Source organism: Leptonychotes weddellii, chromosome 4, assembly GCF_054177405.1.
Source record: "Leptonychotes weddellii isolate Sample4059 chromosome 4, ASM5417740v2, whole genome shotgun sequence".
In the NCBI taxonomy this organism is placed as follows: domain Eukaryota; kingdom Metazoa; phylum Chordata; class Mammalia; order Carnivora; family Phocidae; genus Leptonychotes; species Leptonychotes weddellii.
The window spans coordinates 167,849,418-167,866,076 of NC_138372.1; the positions used below are offsets into that span (position 1 = coordinate 167,849,418).

The 16,659-nt window shown below is 47.9% G+C and overlaps 1 protein-coding gene across 1 annotated transcript in view; it reads right to left on the reverse strand.

The window, feature by feature from the left end:
* LOC102729837 (trafficking protein particle complex subunit 9) overlaps positions 1–16,659 on the reverse strand; it is a 326,483-nt gene that overhangs the window by 171,539 nt on the left and 138,285 nt on the right. Inside the window, exon 16 of the mRNA XM_081816622.1 lies at positions 16,261–16,413. Within this exon, the coding sequence (XP_081672748.1) occupies positions 16,261–16,413 (153 nt within the window). The remainder of the gene's footprint in view (positions 1–16,260; positions 16,414–16,659) is intronic.

Below are 16,659 nucleotides of genomic sequence, written 5' to 3' on the forward strand. Positions count from 1 at the left end.
GAAAGTGGATTATCACGTGCAGAAAAATGCAACTAGAGCCTTATCTGACACCATTCATACAAATTAACTCAAAAATAGATGAAGGCTAAACACAGGAACTTCAACAGTGAAACTCCTAGAAGAAAACGCAGGGGGAAACCACCTTAGCATTGGTCTTGGCAGCAATTTGTTCATAGGACACCAAAAGCACAAGCAACCAAAGCAAAAATCAACAAGCGGGACTACAAACTGAGCTTCTGCACAGCCAAAGAAACAATCAACAAAATGAAAAGGCAACTACAGAATGGGAGAAAATTTCTGCCAATCCTCTATTTGGTTAGGGGTTAGTATTAAAATATCTGAAGAATGCATGTGACTCAGTAACAAACCAACAATCTGAAAATGAGAAGAACTGAGTCTTTGAAGAAGACCTATAAAAGGCAGCAGCTACGTGAAAAGGTGCTCCACATCCCTCATCATTAGGGAAATGCAAATCAAACCACAATGAGCTATCACCTCGCACGTCTTATGGCAGTCATCAAAGAAGACGTACAGGTTGCCGAGGGTGTGAAGAAAAGGAAACCCCTGTGCACTGTTGGTGGGAATGTAAATTGGTGCAGCCACTGTGGAAAATAGTATGGAGACACCTCAAAAATTTAGAACTACCTTATGATCCAGCAACCCCTCTTCCGAATACATACCCTAAGGAAATGAAAATAGGATCTCAAGGAGGTATCTGACTCCCATGCTTATCGTAACATTATAGCCAAAATACTAAAACCACTTAAATATCCATCTACAGAGGAATGGGATGAAGAAGTTGTGGTATATATACAATCCAACATTATTCCATAAGAAAGGAAATCTTGCCATTTGCAACAATATGGATGGACCCTGACAGCATTATGCTAAGTGAAATAAGTCCAAGAAAGAAATACTGTATATCACTTATATGTGGAATCTAAAAGAGCCAAATTCATAAAAACAGAGACTGATGGTTATCAGGAGCTGAGAGGTAGGGAAAGGGGGAAATGTCGGTTGAGGGTACAAGCTTTCAATTAGAAGATAAATACATTCTGGGGATCTAGTGCACAGCACTGTGATTATATATAACATAACATATTAAACTGTTGCATATTACATACTTAAAGTTGCTACAAAAGTAGATCTTAAGTGTTCTCACCATATAGGAATGCAAGCTGGTGTAGCCGCTCTGGAAAAGAGTATGGAGGTTCCTCAAAAAGTTAAAAATAGAGCTACCCTACAACCCAGCAATTGTACTCCTAAAGATTTACCCAAAGAATACAAAAATACTGATTCAAAGGATACATGCACCCCAATGTTCAGAGCAGCATTTTCAACAATAGCCAAATTATGGAAAGAGTCCAAGTGTCCATCAACTGATGAATGCATCAAGATGTGGTATATATACACAATGGAATAGTATGCAGCCATCAAAAAGAATGAAATCTTGTCATTTGCAATGACATGTATGGAACTAGAGGGTATTATGCTAAGCGAAATAAGTCCGTCAGAGGAAGACAAATACCGTATGATTTCACTCATATGTGGAATTTAAGAAACAAATGAGCAGATGGGTGGGGAACAGAGTGGTAAACCAAGAAACAGACTCTTAACAATACAGAACAGACTAGTGGTTACCAGAGAGGAGGTGGGGGGTGGGGGGGGATGGGAGAAACAGGTGATGGGGATGAAGAAGGGCACTTGTTGTGATGAGCACTGTGTTATATGGAAGTGTTGAATCACTGTATTGTACACCTGAAACTAATTACACTGTATGTTAACTGGAATTTAAATAAAAACTTAAAAAATGTTCTCACCACAAACAAGGAATTAATTATGGGTGTGATGGAGAGGTCAGCTAAAGCTAAGGTGGCCATCATTTTGGAGTGAATCAAATCAGGACACTGCAGCTTACAGTACCATGTGTCAATTGTATCTCAATAAAGCTGCAAAAAATTAAAACCGGTAACTGCACACCTTTCATATGCTTATTTATCATTCGGACATGCAATCGTGTGATGTGTCTGTTAAAATATATTCTTCCGTTTTTACTGGGCAACATCATTAGTTATCGGGGAAAGGCAAATTAAAACCAGACTGAAATACCACCACACATGGACCAGAAGAGCTAAAATTTAAAAATTTTATTTATTTATTTGACAGAGAGAGAGACACAGAGAGAGAGGGAACACAAGCAGGAGAGTGGGAGAGGGAGAAGCAGGCTTCCCACTGAGCAGGGAGCCCGATGCGGGACTTGATCCCAGGACCCCGGGATCATGACCTGAGCCGAAGGCAGACGCTTAACAACTGAGTCTCCCAGGCACCCCCAGAAGAGCTAAAATTTAAAAGACTGATCCAGAGCAGCAGAATTCTCACGCAGATGATGTGTGTGTAAATCCAAACAAGCACATTGACAATCTGGATGGCTATAAATCTGTAAACGCTAAACATACATATAATCTACAATCCAGCAAAACCACTCATAGGCTTATGTGGGTTCATGTCCACCAAATACCTGTGCCAGAAAAATTACAGCTATTCATAATGGCCAAAAGCTGGGAACAACTCAAACGCCCATCACGAGTGGATCAATTGTGGTATTTTAACACAGTGGAATAGCATCCAGCAATAAAAAGGAACACAACAGGGCGCCTGGGTGGCTCAGTTGGTTAAGCGACTGCCTTCGGCTCAGGTCATGATCCTGGAGTCCCGGGATCGAGTCCCGCATCAGGCTCCCTGCTCGGTAGGGAGTCTGCTTCGTCCTCTGACCCTATCCCCTCTCATGTGTTCTCTCTCTCTCAAATAAATAAATAAAATCTTTAAAAAAAAAAAAAAAAGGAACACAACATGCAACAACATGTGGGAATCTCGGCAAAAGCAAAAAAAAAAAAAAAAAAGACACAGGAGTGTATACTCTATTTATACTCTATTTCTTCCCTGAGTCAAGAACAGGCAAAACTAATGTCTGATGACAGAAATCACAGTTACAGTCCTCTCTGTGCGGAGTTCTCACCAGTGACAAGACTCGAGGAAACCGGAGAGGTGCAAGTTACCCCATCCGGTTCTGGGCACTGGTTGCAAGGATGAAGGAGTATAAAAATATAAATTCATCCGGGGGTGCCTGGGCAGCTCAGTTGGTTAAGAGTCTGACTCCTGATTTCGGATCAGGTCGTGGTCTCAGGGTTGTGAGACTGAGCCCCTGTCGGGCTCTGTGCTCAGCAGGGAGTCTGCTTGAGATTCTCTCTCTCTCTCACCTCCTCCCCCCTCCCACACTCTCTCTCTCTCTCTAAAATAAATAAAATCTTAAAAATAAAAATTCATCCAGCTGTATATGTAACATCTGTGCTCGTTACTTCATATAAATCGTGTTTCTGTAAAAAGACTCAAATACCTTTTTAACAAAAATAAGGATCTGGGAATAAGTCTAGTAAAATACTTTAAGACCTTTATAGAGAAAATTAAAGTGTTATTGAAAGACACTCGAGATGATAAATAAATGGACAATATTGATAGATATGAGACTCCCATAAAAATGTCAATTTTTCCCCAAATTGATGTACAGGTCAACACAGACCCTTCAGCATTCTAACAGACTACTTTGAGGACTCTGACAAACTGAATCTAAAATATACATGGAAAATCAAAGGACAATGTCTAAAAACCTGAACGGTAGTCTAGAGAGGAGACTTGCCCCAGCAGGAAATGCATAATGAGCAGCAGCTGCGTCTGCCTGGAGAGGCCCGGAGTCTGGAACAACCGGCCTGAGACGAGGACGGAGTTTTCCAACCAGAGGGAAGACAGTCCCTATCAGTGGCTCCCCCACGTGGCTGCACACAAGAATCATCTGGCACACTTTAAAAACCCAGGGAGGCCCAGGTCACACCCCACGCCCATCAAGCCACCATGTCTGGGGGTGGTCAGGAAGAGGTTTTAAAGATTTCCCCCCCTCCATGATTCCAAAGTGCAGCCAAGTCAGCGAGCTACTGGCCAGGCCCCAAACAGTAAGCTTGAGAGAGCACGGCAAGTTAGAGAGACACAAGTGATTTCGTGTTTCTGAAATACGAGCTCAGTGAGAGAGAAGAGGCTCGGCTGAGGGTAAACAGGCCACGAGGGCCAGACCACATAAGCCACACCGGGGCCTTGATCCAGAGTCAATGCCAAGCCCTGGGAAGTCATCCAACAGGACGACACAGGTTTTGCTCCAGGAAGGACAGAGAGCACAGTGAGCTGCTGGGAGACCAACCAGAACCCTAAAACAGTGGAAAGGGTTAAAGAGAAGGCCCGGCGATACTTAGGAGACAAACCTAACAAGACATGGTGCGATCAACAGGCAGAGCTCACAGCAAACCGGCCTGCAGTGATCCATAAAAATCATCCCTTTCTCTTTGGAAAAACAAAACCTCCTGAATCCCCTCTACTGAACACCTACCTAATTTGCTTACCAGCAAATCCCCACCAGCTTGGCTGGGAAGGCAGTAATGAGAGCAGGGAGATCAATGGTCCTGAAGGCTTCCAGCTCCAGCGGCCGGCAAAGGATCACCTGTTGCTGATGAATGACAGCCAGCTGGGTTTTCATTCTATCCTGGTGGTTTAGAAAGTTATCTTCCCACCTGAATTTACAACAGAGAACTGAGTCAACCTACCCACGGGTAGCTAACAGTGGCCCGGGGATACGGGCACCTCCACAGGTTACTAGACAGAGGTCTGGGGCAAGAACTCGGCTTCAGGGTGTTGTGAAGCTTTTTCTCACCCACAGATGTGCTCCTGAGAGCTCCGGGGAAGCCAGGCAAGCTGACCTTTCCCCAGGCCAAGCCACCAAGCTGTGAAGTTATCGCTGGGGAGTCAGAAGGCTGGTGGGCAATAAGGGCTGAACACAACATTGGGCAGGCTGTCTGGTGCGTCGGTAACCTTGCCCTTCAGAAAGGAAGCAGATAACCCACTGAACACAAAACAAAAGCAGTGTGATCTGACGAATGGCCAACACAGTCTGAAAATGACTGCAGGTCTGCATTACAACCCAGGAGGTGGATTTCTGAGTTCAGCTCGGAGATGTACAGAACTGAAAACAGCACTGCTCCCACCCTTAAGAAAAAAGCTGGATACAGGCTTCCGCTCACATTCCCGTGGTTTTCGTGTAAAGAATCCATGGCTGAATTTAAATAAAAGATTGTTTTAGGTTTGCAAAAAAAAAAGAAAAGAAAAGAAAAAAGAACAAGCTGGATAAACTGAAAACCAACTTTTCCCAAACTGATCAGATAACTAAAGTCACAGGGAAAACTAACCTGAAATCTCTGTTGAGAAGCAGGGCCCCCAGCATTTGCCCACATGGGCCTCTGCTCGACACCACAGAAGCCAGTAAAAAGGTTCAGCTAGAAATGGCTCATGAATTGCTAAAGGCCTTGCATGGGCTCCAAGAGTGTAAAGCTCCTGGGGGCTGCTGTAGGATCCTGAAACCATGCCTCCTTGGAGTTGGCTGGGAGGGAAATGCCAGCCACTGCACTAGCCCCAGCCTCTCCCCTCTCCCTTCGAGACCAAAGCCCTAACCTGCAAGGCAAGAATCAGCAAAGACTGTGCCTGAGGGCGCTGATGGAAACCCACCACCGCTGGGGAACAGCCGCCAGCCAAACCTCCACCCAGATTCACCTGCCCCCCTGATTAAGAGCTTCACGGGACACGTGGTCACATACATGGACCAAGAGTGCAGAGAGGACATCTGGCCTGGGTGGGATGGTTACTGAAGCTACGTGAACACAGGAGAGAGTCTTGAGAAAGAGGGAACTCAGAAAATACAAGAGGGCCTGGGGAGGAGCCCTGAGGAATTCCGTGTGCAAGGCTGAAGGGGACAAGGGCGACTCGGCAGAGGAAACGGAGAGCTCTAGGCACAGAGCGAGGCGCTGGAATTAAAAGACACCAACGATGCCAGCCCCGCCCGTAAGACGCGTACGCGAGGAAGACCAAACTGCAGACACGGTCGCAGCAGCTGGGGACCCGCGCCAGGAGAGAGACGCCTCAGAGCTGCGAGCGCCAAACGCCACCTGAGGGGACGCAGCGCCACAGCTCAGGGGTATGGCAACAGATCTGCGAGGACCAACAGGACATGCCCTCAACATGGTGAGCTCTTGCCATCCTTGATACTCTCTAGCCTCAGAAAAAACCCACGATTCAATAAGATCCTTGGCCACCCTCATAAAATCTCATGTCTGTGAAAGCCTCAGGCATCGAGGAATTGTAAAGAGAGAAGAGATACGGCATCAAGATTCCACCACCTTTGATTTCTGGATAATTCAGAGTGAGTCACTTCTCTTTGTAAGACTGAGATTTCCAAGAATTCGTATTTCTTTTCAAAGAGAGCAGCAGACCATGACCAAGACCTGGACTAGCGCCCCACTCTCAGAGCGCAGTGCGGGGGGGGGAGGCACCAGCATAAGAGGGAATGTAGGACATCCCACAGCGGCAGCTCTCGGCCCCGGGCCGCAAGGGTAAGCTGAAGGACCCGTTATCACGAAATTGTGAAGAAGAAAAACATAATGAAATGCCAGATGGAAATATAGGGTTGGGGTTTTTTGGGTTTTTTAAGTGGGCTCCAATGGAGCCCAGCACAGGGCCCAATGCAGGGCTTGAACTCACAACCATGAGATCAAGACCTGAGCTGAGAACAAGAGTCTGAAGCTTAACGGACTGAGCCACCCAGGCGCCCTGGAAATATGGTTTAATATAAGTCTCCAACTGTGGACAAAGAACTGAACGTGTCCACCTTCCCATAGGCAGAGCTTGTCTTAATCATAATAAGCATGAGGCATTTCAGGCAAGAAAAAATGGATTTTTCCACAGGGAACAGAATAAATTCTAACAGGAGCTCACCAAACTGCTTGGCCAGCTACTAAACTCTGGGCCGCAAACATACGTGAAGTCTTTCAGGGAAGGCTGCCCAGCGGGGAAGGTCTTTGGCGTCTCCTTCCTGCACGAGGCCCTCCTCCCCAGCCAACCAGGCTCTCCCCTGCTTAAGACCTCCATGCCTCACCCTTGAGCTGTTACACCTGTCACCTACCACATCCAGATGAATCCACCCACCCACCTTCTCAAAACAATCTCCATCACATCAACCTTCTGAAACGCTCTCTATGGATTTCCAGGACCTTCCAATAAAGCCCATGGTGCTTCTCTGGAGTTTAGACCTCCCACAGCCCACCTGCCCCACCATCCTACCCAGATCTTCTCTCTCCGCCCAGTCCTCTATCCCATCACCTCCATCCCTACCCTCTGGTGTCCAGCTTACCCTTCAGTGAGGCACCATTCGAGGGCCCTGCATCCAGAAGTCTGATCATCCGGCCAAGACAGCTCTCCCTTCCCTGACCTCAGGGTCAGGAACACTCAATGTGGCGTCACGACATGCCTGTCATCCCTCATTCAGTAAATATTTGCTGGGAATCTTCTCTGAGCCAGGCCCTGTGCTGGGTGCTGGAACAGTATGGAAGAAACTAATAGCACTCGAAGGTGCCCAAGTAACACCCAGGCCAGCAGAGGCCTTCAAAGAGGAAGTGACCAAAGCTGGGGCCAGCAGGAGAAGGCTGACAGGCATTGCAAGGGGAGGAAAAGGCAGCGACTCAACACAGTATTTCAGAACAACCAAAGTATGAAACGCAGGGGGGGCCCAGCAAAAATGAGGCCAGGAGGGCAGGGGGTCAGCTGGGACCAGATTATTTGGATGTTACACTCCAAAGTCAGAAGCACATTTGTTTTCAAGAAAAAGCAAAAACAGAACAGAGGATGGATTCCAGAAGGCAAGGCCAGTGGCGGGAGACTTGTAGGTTCTTACAGTGGTTCTCAGGCAGAGGGGGAGGGTCACAGGGACGTTTAGGAGACAGACAGACAGGACTCGGTGGGGAGCGGATGGAGCTTTAGCAGCGACAGAACAGTCCACTTCCAAGCACTCGGTGACAGCTCTCATCCACAGAGGAAGCAAAGGAAGAGGCGCAGGTCTGGGTGAGCTGCAGCGTATCGGGGTCTGCATGGGTTGCACATGAGCTGCTTTGGGGACTGCCAGGTGACAATGTCAGGAAGCCAGCTAAAAATAGAGCTGTGGCATTCAGGAGCAGAAATAAAGATTTTAGAGTCTCAGCACAAGTTGGAATTGTAGGTTTGGGAAGCTGTTAAAATCATTTAGAACAATATGACTTTTAAAAAAAGGGGCGAAGGTCCAACTGTTAGGAATGTCATTAGTTGGGATACAGACAAAAAGACAGAACCAGTGCAGGTGAGTGTGGAGGGAGGAAGGGGCACCCAGACCTCACAGGGGCTGATGCGTGGTGCCCTAACCCAGAGACAGGCCTGGCCTCAGCAGCCTGAGGAGGACAGGGACAGGGAAGAGAAGGGAAAAGCAGTAGCTGGGGAGAAAGCCATGGTTGAGGAAAGGGTTTGTTCTCTGTTAGCTAGATTTTAAGATCAATATTGAGCATATTTACTGAGGGACTGGTACAAAACTGCTCAGACCTCGGGGTGCAGAGGAATCCCCAGGAAACCCTGTCAGAAACACAGACCCCAGCCCAGGGCCCTCGGAGGTGGATTCAGACGGGCTGGCAGGCCAAGGAAGCTCCATGTTATCAAGCAGCCTCTGGTGCATGCTGTCCACGGACCATGACTTAAAAAACCAGTGGTCAAGTTGAAAGGTCCAAAGAGAGAGGATCCTGAACGCAAGTCAAAGAATTCACCTCTGATTAGAGAGACCTCCTCCTCCAAGATCAAACAGACGGAAATACAAACATACCCCAGGTACAAGAAGGAAGCTGAGAACATCTCTGCCCAGTGGCCTCTGTGAAGAGGACTGGAGGACGGCCTGCCGGCAGCAGGCGACAAGACCCACGTTTGTCCACAGCCTCTGAATGAATGGGGGGGAGGGGCCTCTATGAGGCAGAGAAGCACCCTCTCCCCACAGCATCAAAGTTCATGAAATAGTGAATTCTGCTCAGCAATGTCAGCTGGTTCCTTCTCAAGATGCAAAAGCAGTGGATAATCTAAAGGACAGGATCTAGCATCACCCCCTCCCTCCCTCCACCCTGCCATGGGTAAGACGCTTCCCATGTACTAGTACCACATGCCCATTATGAAAATTGCCAAGTCTCCATGTGTCCACAGAACTACAACATTCCATTCTCTACAGCCACCCCAAACATGAGCCTGGAAACATCGTCCTGTTTGTTCCCTAAGGGAGGGAAGGGGCACAGAACAGCAGGACAAACTCCCTGCAGTAAGCAGAGCCCCTGGCACTATTATGTTGAACAAATCATTTCGACTTCTGGGACTCAGGCTCCTGTGTGGCAAAACTGGCTGGACACGAGGCCATCTCGTCTCGCCTGGTCTGTGCTGCTAAGCATCGCCATGGCCCACAGTCAAACGGAAATGCCACATTCGGTTATCGTGTCCAACAGAAATGGTCAGCAGAGAAAGCTCACGTTTCTCCTAAAAAATTGAGAGCCAAAAAAGTGTACAGAAAGAGAAAACCAAATTAACTGACTAAAAAGGAAACCCAAAGCAGGTGATGCTTTCATTCACTTTCCAGAAGCAGAAACCCAGAGGACGGTTTCCATCCAAAGCATCAACCCCAGTAAAATCAAAACACTAGCTCTTCAATCTCGCTAAAAGTTCATTATGCTCAAACATTCCCCCAGAAAAAGGCACGCGCAGCGTCCTGATGTGATCTTCAAGACAATGCCTGGATGAAAAACTTCATGGATAAATGTAATTTTTCAATCTGGTCCAATGAAAAAGCTCTCATGCAAAAGCAGTGTTATGAAAACATTTCAATGTTTTTGCTCTTTTAGAAACATTTTATGGTAAAACAGAATACTGCCCAAGCTGCATAAAGTATGTTGTTGAATGAAGATCTACTGGAATCACCACATGGCTCAAGCAATGGGGTTCTGCCAGCCCCCCGGGAGCCTTCAGCTGGCCTCATCCCCATCACAACGTCCTCCCTCCCCTGAAGCTCACCCTGCCCTGGCCTCATGGCAGTCATTTCCATGCTTTTTTTTTTTTTTTTTTTAAGATTTTATTTATTTGACAGAGAGAGGGAGAGAAAGCACAAGTAGGCAGAGCGGCAGGGCGAGGAGCCCGATGCAGGACTCGATCTCAGGACCCTGAGAACATGACCTGAGCTGAAGGCAGAAGCTTAACCGACTGAAACACCCAGGCGCCCTCCGTGCTTTTCTTAATTGTCTTGCAACCCAAGCACAGAGCCAAGAGTGCTTGTGCTTAACTGTGCGGTGTGTTTTCAAATATGGTGTTTAAATGTACTGTTTTAAGTTAGCAAAGTTCAACTCCAGGAAGCCCTTTTACCCCTTTGAGTGGGGGTGAAATATACATCATGTCAAATTTACCATTTGAATCATTTTTAAGGGTGCCCTTGAGTGGTACTGACACCTTCACCCTCCTGTGCAGCTGTCCCTGACTCCACCCCGGTTTCCCCTTACACTTTCCCCTTGAAGAAAGCAGGCTGCTGGGCTGCAGAGGTGGCCTAGTCTGGACTGGTGCTGGTTAACAAGTTTTTCTGTCGTCCGAGTCCCTGCAAATCGGTAGCTGGATCCAAAGCACTGATGGGTCTCAGGTGCGATGTTTGGGAGGTGTGTGTTCTCCCCCCAAGGAGGAACGTAATGGCTGGTGGTCTCTGCTAGGTGGATGCTCACAGTTTTGGTCCACTCATTTATCAGGGACCGCAAAATGATGGTATTCCAATTCCATCATCCCTCCTCAACCGTTAGCTGGAGCACTTGGGTAAAGAGAAACCCCCTCATCCACTGCTGGGGGGTCCAACAGTACACATGCATGGAAAAGCAGAATAAACACCCATTACTTATCATGTCCAAAATAATGAACTTGTTCCCTGTCACGTGCAAAGGTGGAAGATTCTAGCAGCACGAAGAGCGCAGGACTGAAACGGCCGTCACCCTTGGCGATCCTCAAACTGTCGGCAGCAGCACCTTCGGTCGGTCCGCCTGACACCACCTCAGTTCACTCTGACAGCGTCCTCGCTAGAGGTCTCACGCCACGTGTCAAGACCGTCCAACTACACTTCCTGCTCCAGACCAGGGACGGGCCCGCTCCAAGGAGCCCTGGCTTCCCGACCGCCATGTGGGGATTCGGAAAGCTCCCTGCTCTGGGCGATGGTCAGTTTCCAGGCCTTGGCCGCATACAGGGCAGACAGATAGGCGGACTTATTTTTAAATACCTCATAATTTCATTTTTTTTAAGATTTTATTTATTTGAGAGACACAGAGAGAGAGAGTGCATGTGCTTGTACACAAGCAGGGGGAGCAGGAGAGGCAGAAGCGGACTCCCCGTGGAGCAGGGAGCCCGACGTGGGGCTCGATCCCAGGACCCTGGGATCATGACCTGAGCCAAAGGCAGACGCTCAACGACTGAGCCACCCCGGCGCCCCTTTCATGCTGTTACTTTTATTCAAGGCCTGGACTACAAGGTTTTTACTTAATCTCTATTCTCTTACATCTATTACCTCCTTTCTTCCATACGAGAATCCTAGTTCAAGACCAGATACTAGAATCAGATTGTCACAAAATTACTCACTTTATTCCACATCAATACATAGTTTCGGAATACCAATACCAATATTATCTCTATCAAAAGAATTACTAAAAGCAGTTCAAAACTACTTTTGCAGAGAGTGGCATCGTCATCATAGAGGAGTAAGAGTTTTCTACCATCTTCCCCTCAAAGCACGCTGATTTAGACAATCACCCACAAATGAGAGAGCCTCTGTGGAGGTCCAGGAGTCTAGTGGAGAAGAGCCTGAATACCACAGAAGCAAAAAACTCTGCAAGTGGACGTGCTGAGGAGGGCCGTGTCACCCCTCCCACCCCTCGGCACAGCTCAACGCCGAGAGCCTGGGATTTCTCCCTCAGGGACTCGGAGAGTGTGTGAGCCCGCCCCTCACTTCCTCAGCTGTGCAGGGTGGCTGCCAAGGAAGGTCCTTGCTCCCGTGCCCCATCCAGAACCCCGAGGTCCCAAAAATGTCCTTCAAGTCTTTTTATTAAATCCAGGTAAGATGAGGATTGCATATAGCTTTCATTGTTCGATTTCTCTTCAATCTCCTTTCATCTATAACCGTCCTCCCACCTGTTTTACAAAAGGGGAATCATTTTGTAAAATCATCTACTTTCCAGAGCTGTTGGGAAGGTTAAACAGAAAGAGTCCAAATCAAGTGGCCAGTCCAGGCTTACACGCAGCACCTGACATCGCTCAACAAATATTACCTCTCTGCCACGTGCCTACAGCCCACACGGAACCCAGGGTCCTGGCTTGCATGATAGCGATATTAGTTGTTCTAAATTCTTAAAATGGCATCTGATTTCGGTAATCTGAGTCCATGCTGGAAAAGCAAACTGGGTCCACAAGTGCTCCCTGGATGAAGGTTTCTGAACATGTCAGACTGAGAGCTGCACGTGGGTCACCTCCCGGTCCCCAGAGGCCACTGCCGCGGAGGTCACGGCTTTCTCCAGGCAGGGCTACCCACGGCCTCCCTGGTGTTAGGCCAATGTAGTCAGCGCACAGTGCAGTATCAGCTCCAGCGTGCAGCACAGCGACTCAGCGCTTCCATCCACCAGCCGCTGCTGGTCCGGGTCAGCGCGCTCTTGATCCCCTTTGCCTACTTCACCCGGCCCCCCAGCCACCTCCGCTCAGGCAACCAACAGTGTGTTCTCTGTATTTGAGAGTCTGGGGGAGTTTGTTTTCTTTTTTGTGTGTTTTCTTAAATTCTTGACTCCTTAGCCTAAACTACACATACAATGCATCATCCGCTCACCAGACCCCGGAAGGTCCTTTGTGGGCCTTGATGCCCACCTTTTCTCCTCTATAAGACTTGCCCTGGTTGTGGACATTAAGACTCTGTGCCTCAAATCCTACAATATGCTGTGGAAACAACCATCATCAGTAAAGAGGGCATCTGGTTAGTAACCACCATGTTCTACTGCACACGTGTGCTGTAGCTAACTGATGGGAAATTAGGCCAGTCTTATATTTACAAACCACTTAGTGATCATGATCCTAGCTCCCTTTGATCTGGTTTTATTTTAAAGGATAGAAGAAGGTATTCCCAGGCTACGAATCTCGGACTACAGTTTTACTTTCAGCTTGGAAAGGCAAAGGCAATGCTCCAGAGCTCTGTAACAAAAGGCAGAAACACAGTAACCTAACAAAGCCTGTCTGCCTGAGCACATGAACTCACAGAGCCACCACAAGGAAGAAAGGTACAGTTTCCCCTGGAGGCCTCCTGTCCTGTCTCTCAGGGAGAGCGCGCCACCCCCTTTGGCAGGTAGCCAACTCAACATCCCGTCCTTGGTCCTTGACTCCTCACAGCCAGGTGGCTCGGCTGGAAGTCTACTAGCCCCGACATGCCCCTGGGACGAGAGCTAATCAAGCACTCCCTGGACAGCTGTGAGGCACCATTTATCCTGCCAAACTCCCTTCCTGGGAAAAAGAAAAGTCAGAACCTCTGCCCGTAACCCTCTACTTGCAGAAAAATGTAGTCTGGTAGTATCAAGCAGTTTACAAACAGAAAAAAAATCCATCTTACCTGATATTCTTTAAGCCCTGGTATAATGTTAAATCCACTTGACATTTTCACAGTTTCTTTTTTTTTTTTAAAGATTTTATTTATTTATTTATTTGAGAGAGAGAGAATGAGAGACAGAGAGCACGAGAGGGAAGAGGGCAGAGGGGGAAGCAGACCCCCCGCTGAGCAGGGAGACCGATGTGGGACTCGATCCCGGGACTCCAGGATCATGACCTGAGCCGAAGGCAGTCGCTTAACCAACTGAGCCACCCAGGCGCCCCATTTTCAGTTTCTAATGTGTCCAACAGTAAATTTGCTTTTCTACCTTTGTTAATAATATACCCAAAAAAATGTTAATCAAATATTATTATTATACAAGGAAGCTCGTACAGTTAAACACTAGAGAGTGCACAGGAGAGCAAATTTCATGACGAGTGTTATGGACTGTCTGTGTCCTCCCCGAATTCCTACGTTGAAGCCCTAACACCCAGGATGACAGTGCTCCAACGTGGGGCCCTGAGAGGATATGACGTTGAATGTGGAGCCCCCTCACTAAGGGAAGGAGATGGGGAAGAGGCACTCACTCACTCATCCTGACTACAAATGTGCAAAGGCTCTTTCTCCGTTGTGGCCTGGATAGTGTGAATACAGGCTGAATAGGACACATGGGGTCCTTGTTCCCCGAAACTTCTCATCTAGAGGATGGAGGCAGATGGACAGGAAAAACCAACATGACACTTCCAGGAACAACTGCAGTTAAGAACGCAGGTGCTTCAACAAGAATGGCGAGGGATGGGGTGCTGATCCAGCTGACATGCTCGGGGCGGCCTCTCTGCAGGGGAGACTTCCAAACTGCCGTCTGAACAGTGAAGTGTGGGTGTGCAGATTGTGGGAGAGAGCGATTCGGGTGAGGCCCTCAGGCAGGACAGCTGGGCACACTCTGGGGACGAGGTGGCCAGTGTGGCCAGAGATGCCTCAGGGGCACAAGAGGGAAGAAGACAGTCCCTGTCACGGGAACATGAAACCGTAACTAAGCTTTGTCTCTCGAATTCAATGGGATAGCATCATTCCTGAGCACCCACGTACAGCTGAGAGACTGGCTGGGAAACAGAGTCCCATTCCCAGAGAGAGACAGACAGACAGACATCTCATCCCTGGAGGTAATACCCACTTCAAAACTGACAGGCCTCTGGGCCTCTGTACCAGTGGATTTCTTGCAAGGCCTGGGGGGCCCATGCTTCTTCTTCATCAAGGAAGTTTCCCAGTTCAGGCCCAAGTCACACATCAACTTTGGGAGCCCCTACAGGACCTCACCAGATAAAGTGAGCTGCATCTCATCATGTCCCTGAGTCTCGGGGTGCTCTAACCCCGTACTTATTTTTCTGGCTGACCCCCTGGGCCACAGAAGAGTTACAAGGACAGGCTCTGGAGTCAGGCTGCCTGGATTCATAACCCAGTTCTGCCACTCCCTAGCTGTGTGACCTTTGAAAAATTACTCAACCTCTCTAGGCCTTAATATCCTCATTTGTAAAGTGGAGACATTATTAGCACCTATTTCATATGGTTGCTGTGAGGACTGAGTGAGTTGATTCACGTAAACCTCTTAAATATTAGCTGCTATCATCATCATTGTCCTTCAGGAGATAGACCCTTCCTCGTTACTCATCCTGTGGTCCAAGAGCCCAGTCCAGTGCTTGGTTCATAATATGAGACAGTTAAATGTCGTGTCATGCTACGGAGGGTGAGTGATGGGGGAACATAACATAACTAACATTTGTTGAACCTTTACCAGGCTGCGGGTGGAACGCAAATCCTCACAACCCTAGAGATGCTCATGATCATTTCATAAACTAGGAGACTAAGAGAAGTCAAAGTCGCTCACCCAAAGTTACACGGTTAGTAAGTTCTAACAACAGAATCTGCTGACTGTCTCAAACCATACCCTTCAACTCAATGCTTGTGGCCCCCAAAATTCCTGTGTTGAAGCCTGAACCCCAAACGTGCCTGTATGTGAAGACAGGGCCTGTGAGGAGGTGATAAAGGTTAAGTGAGGTCATAAGGGAGGGGCCCTAATCCAACAGGGTTGCTGTCCTCATAAGAACATGCTTAGCACCCTGATCTCAGACTTCTAGCCTTCGGAACTTCGGGAAATCAGTTTCTGTCATGTGGACACAGTCTGTGGATCTTGTTACGACAGCCTGAACTAACTAATACACCCCACAGTGCCTCCAAATGAACGTATGAATGCATATACCCATTCGTAATCTGACACAATTAATCCAGTAAATCCTGCTCCTAATCAGCTAGTCCTAATGCTACAACGAGTATAAATGCCCATTTTTTCCAGATGCCACCTCCTTGCAGAAACCACCAGTCTCTGAAGGAGAACTTTATCACCATAGCTAATTAGATCACAGCAGTTATACTTGAAAAAATGCAGTAATTCCACCAATTTAAGATGACCTCCTGGCAAATGAGCACAAAATAGTAAAAAGCGTGAATTAAGAAATGATTTAACAAGAAAGTACCTTTATTCCTTTCAGATCTATAGAGGAACTCAGTGGGCGAACTGAGTGCCCAGGAGAAGTCTCAGTCAGCTCGAGCTAATGACTGGCAAGCAAGTTACAATGAGCAGGCAGCAGGGGCCAAGGAGCCACGACCTGCTGATGAAGACTGGGGGGCGGGGGGGGACTTACCGTCACTGAGGTCTTGGAGGAGATTCTCCTGGCACGAGAAATCCAACTTCACCTTGATGTTGACCACAAAAGTGGCCACCTTCCCCGGTTGCAGAGGAAACTGGGCAAGGGTTTCTTCCAGGTTCCAGCTCAAGAAGTCGCCGTACAGTTTTTCTACAATGACAATGACAGTGGTGCTAAGGATGGCGGAACTGAGGCAGTATGTGACTTACCAATCCCCCTGGAAAATCCTGATGCAGCCCCAAAAGCAAAGGAAAAGGCAAACCATTTAAAATGTGATAGATCAAAGTACCAAGAAAATTCCAGACTCATGGGTATTGCAAGGCACGGGGGGCCAGAGCATCCCCGCTCCTACTGCTCGGCTTCCTCTCGCCAACAAAATCAATGCACCCTTTGCTC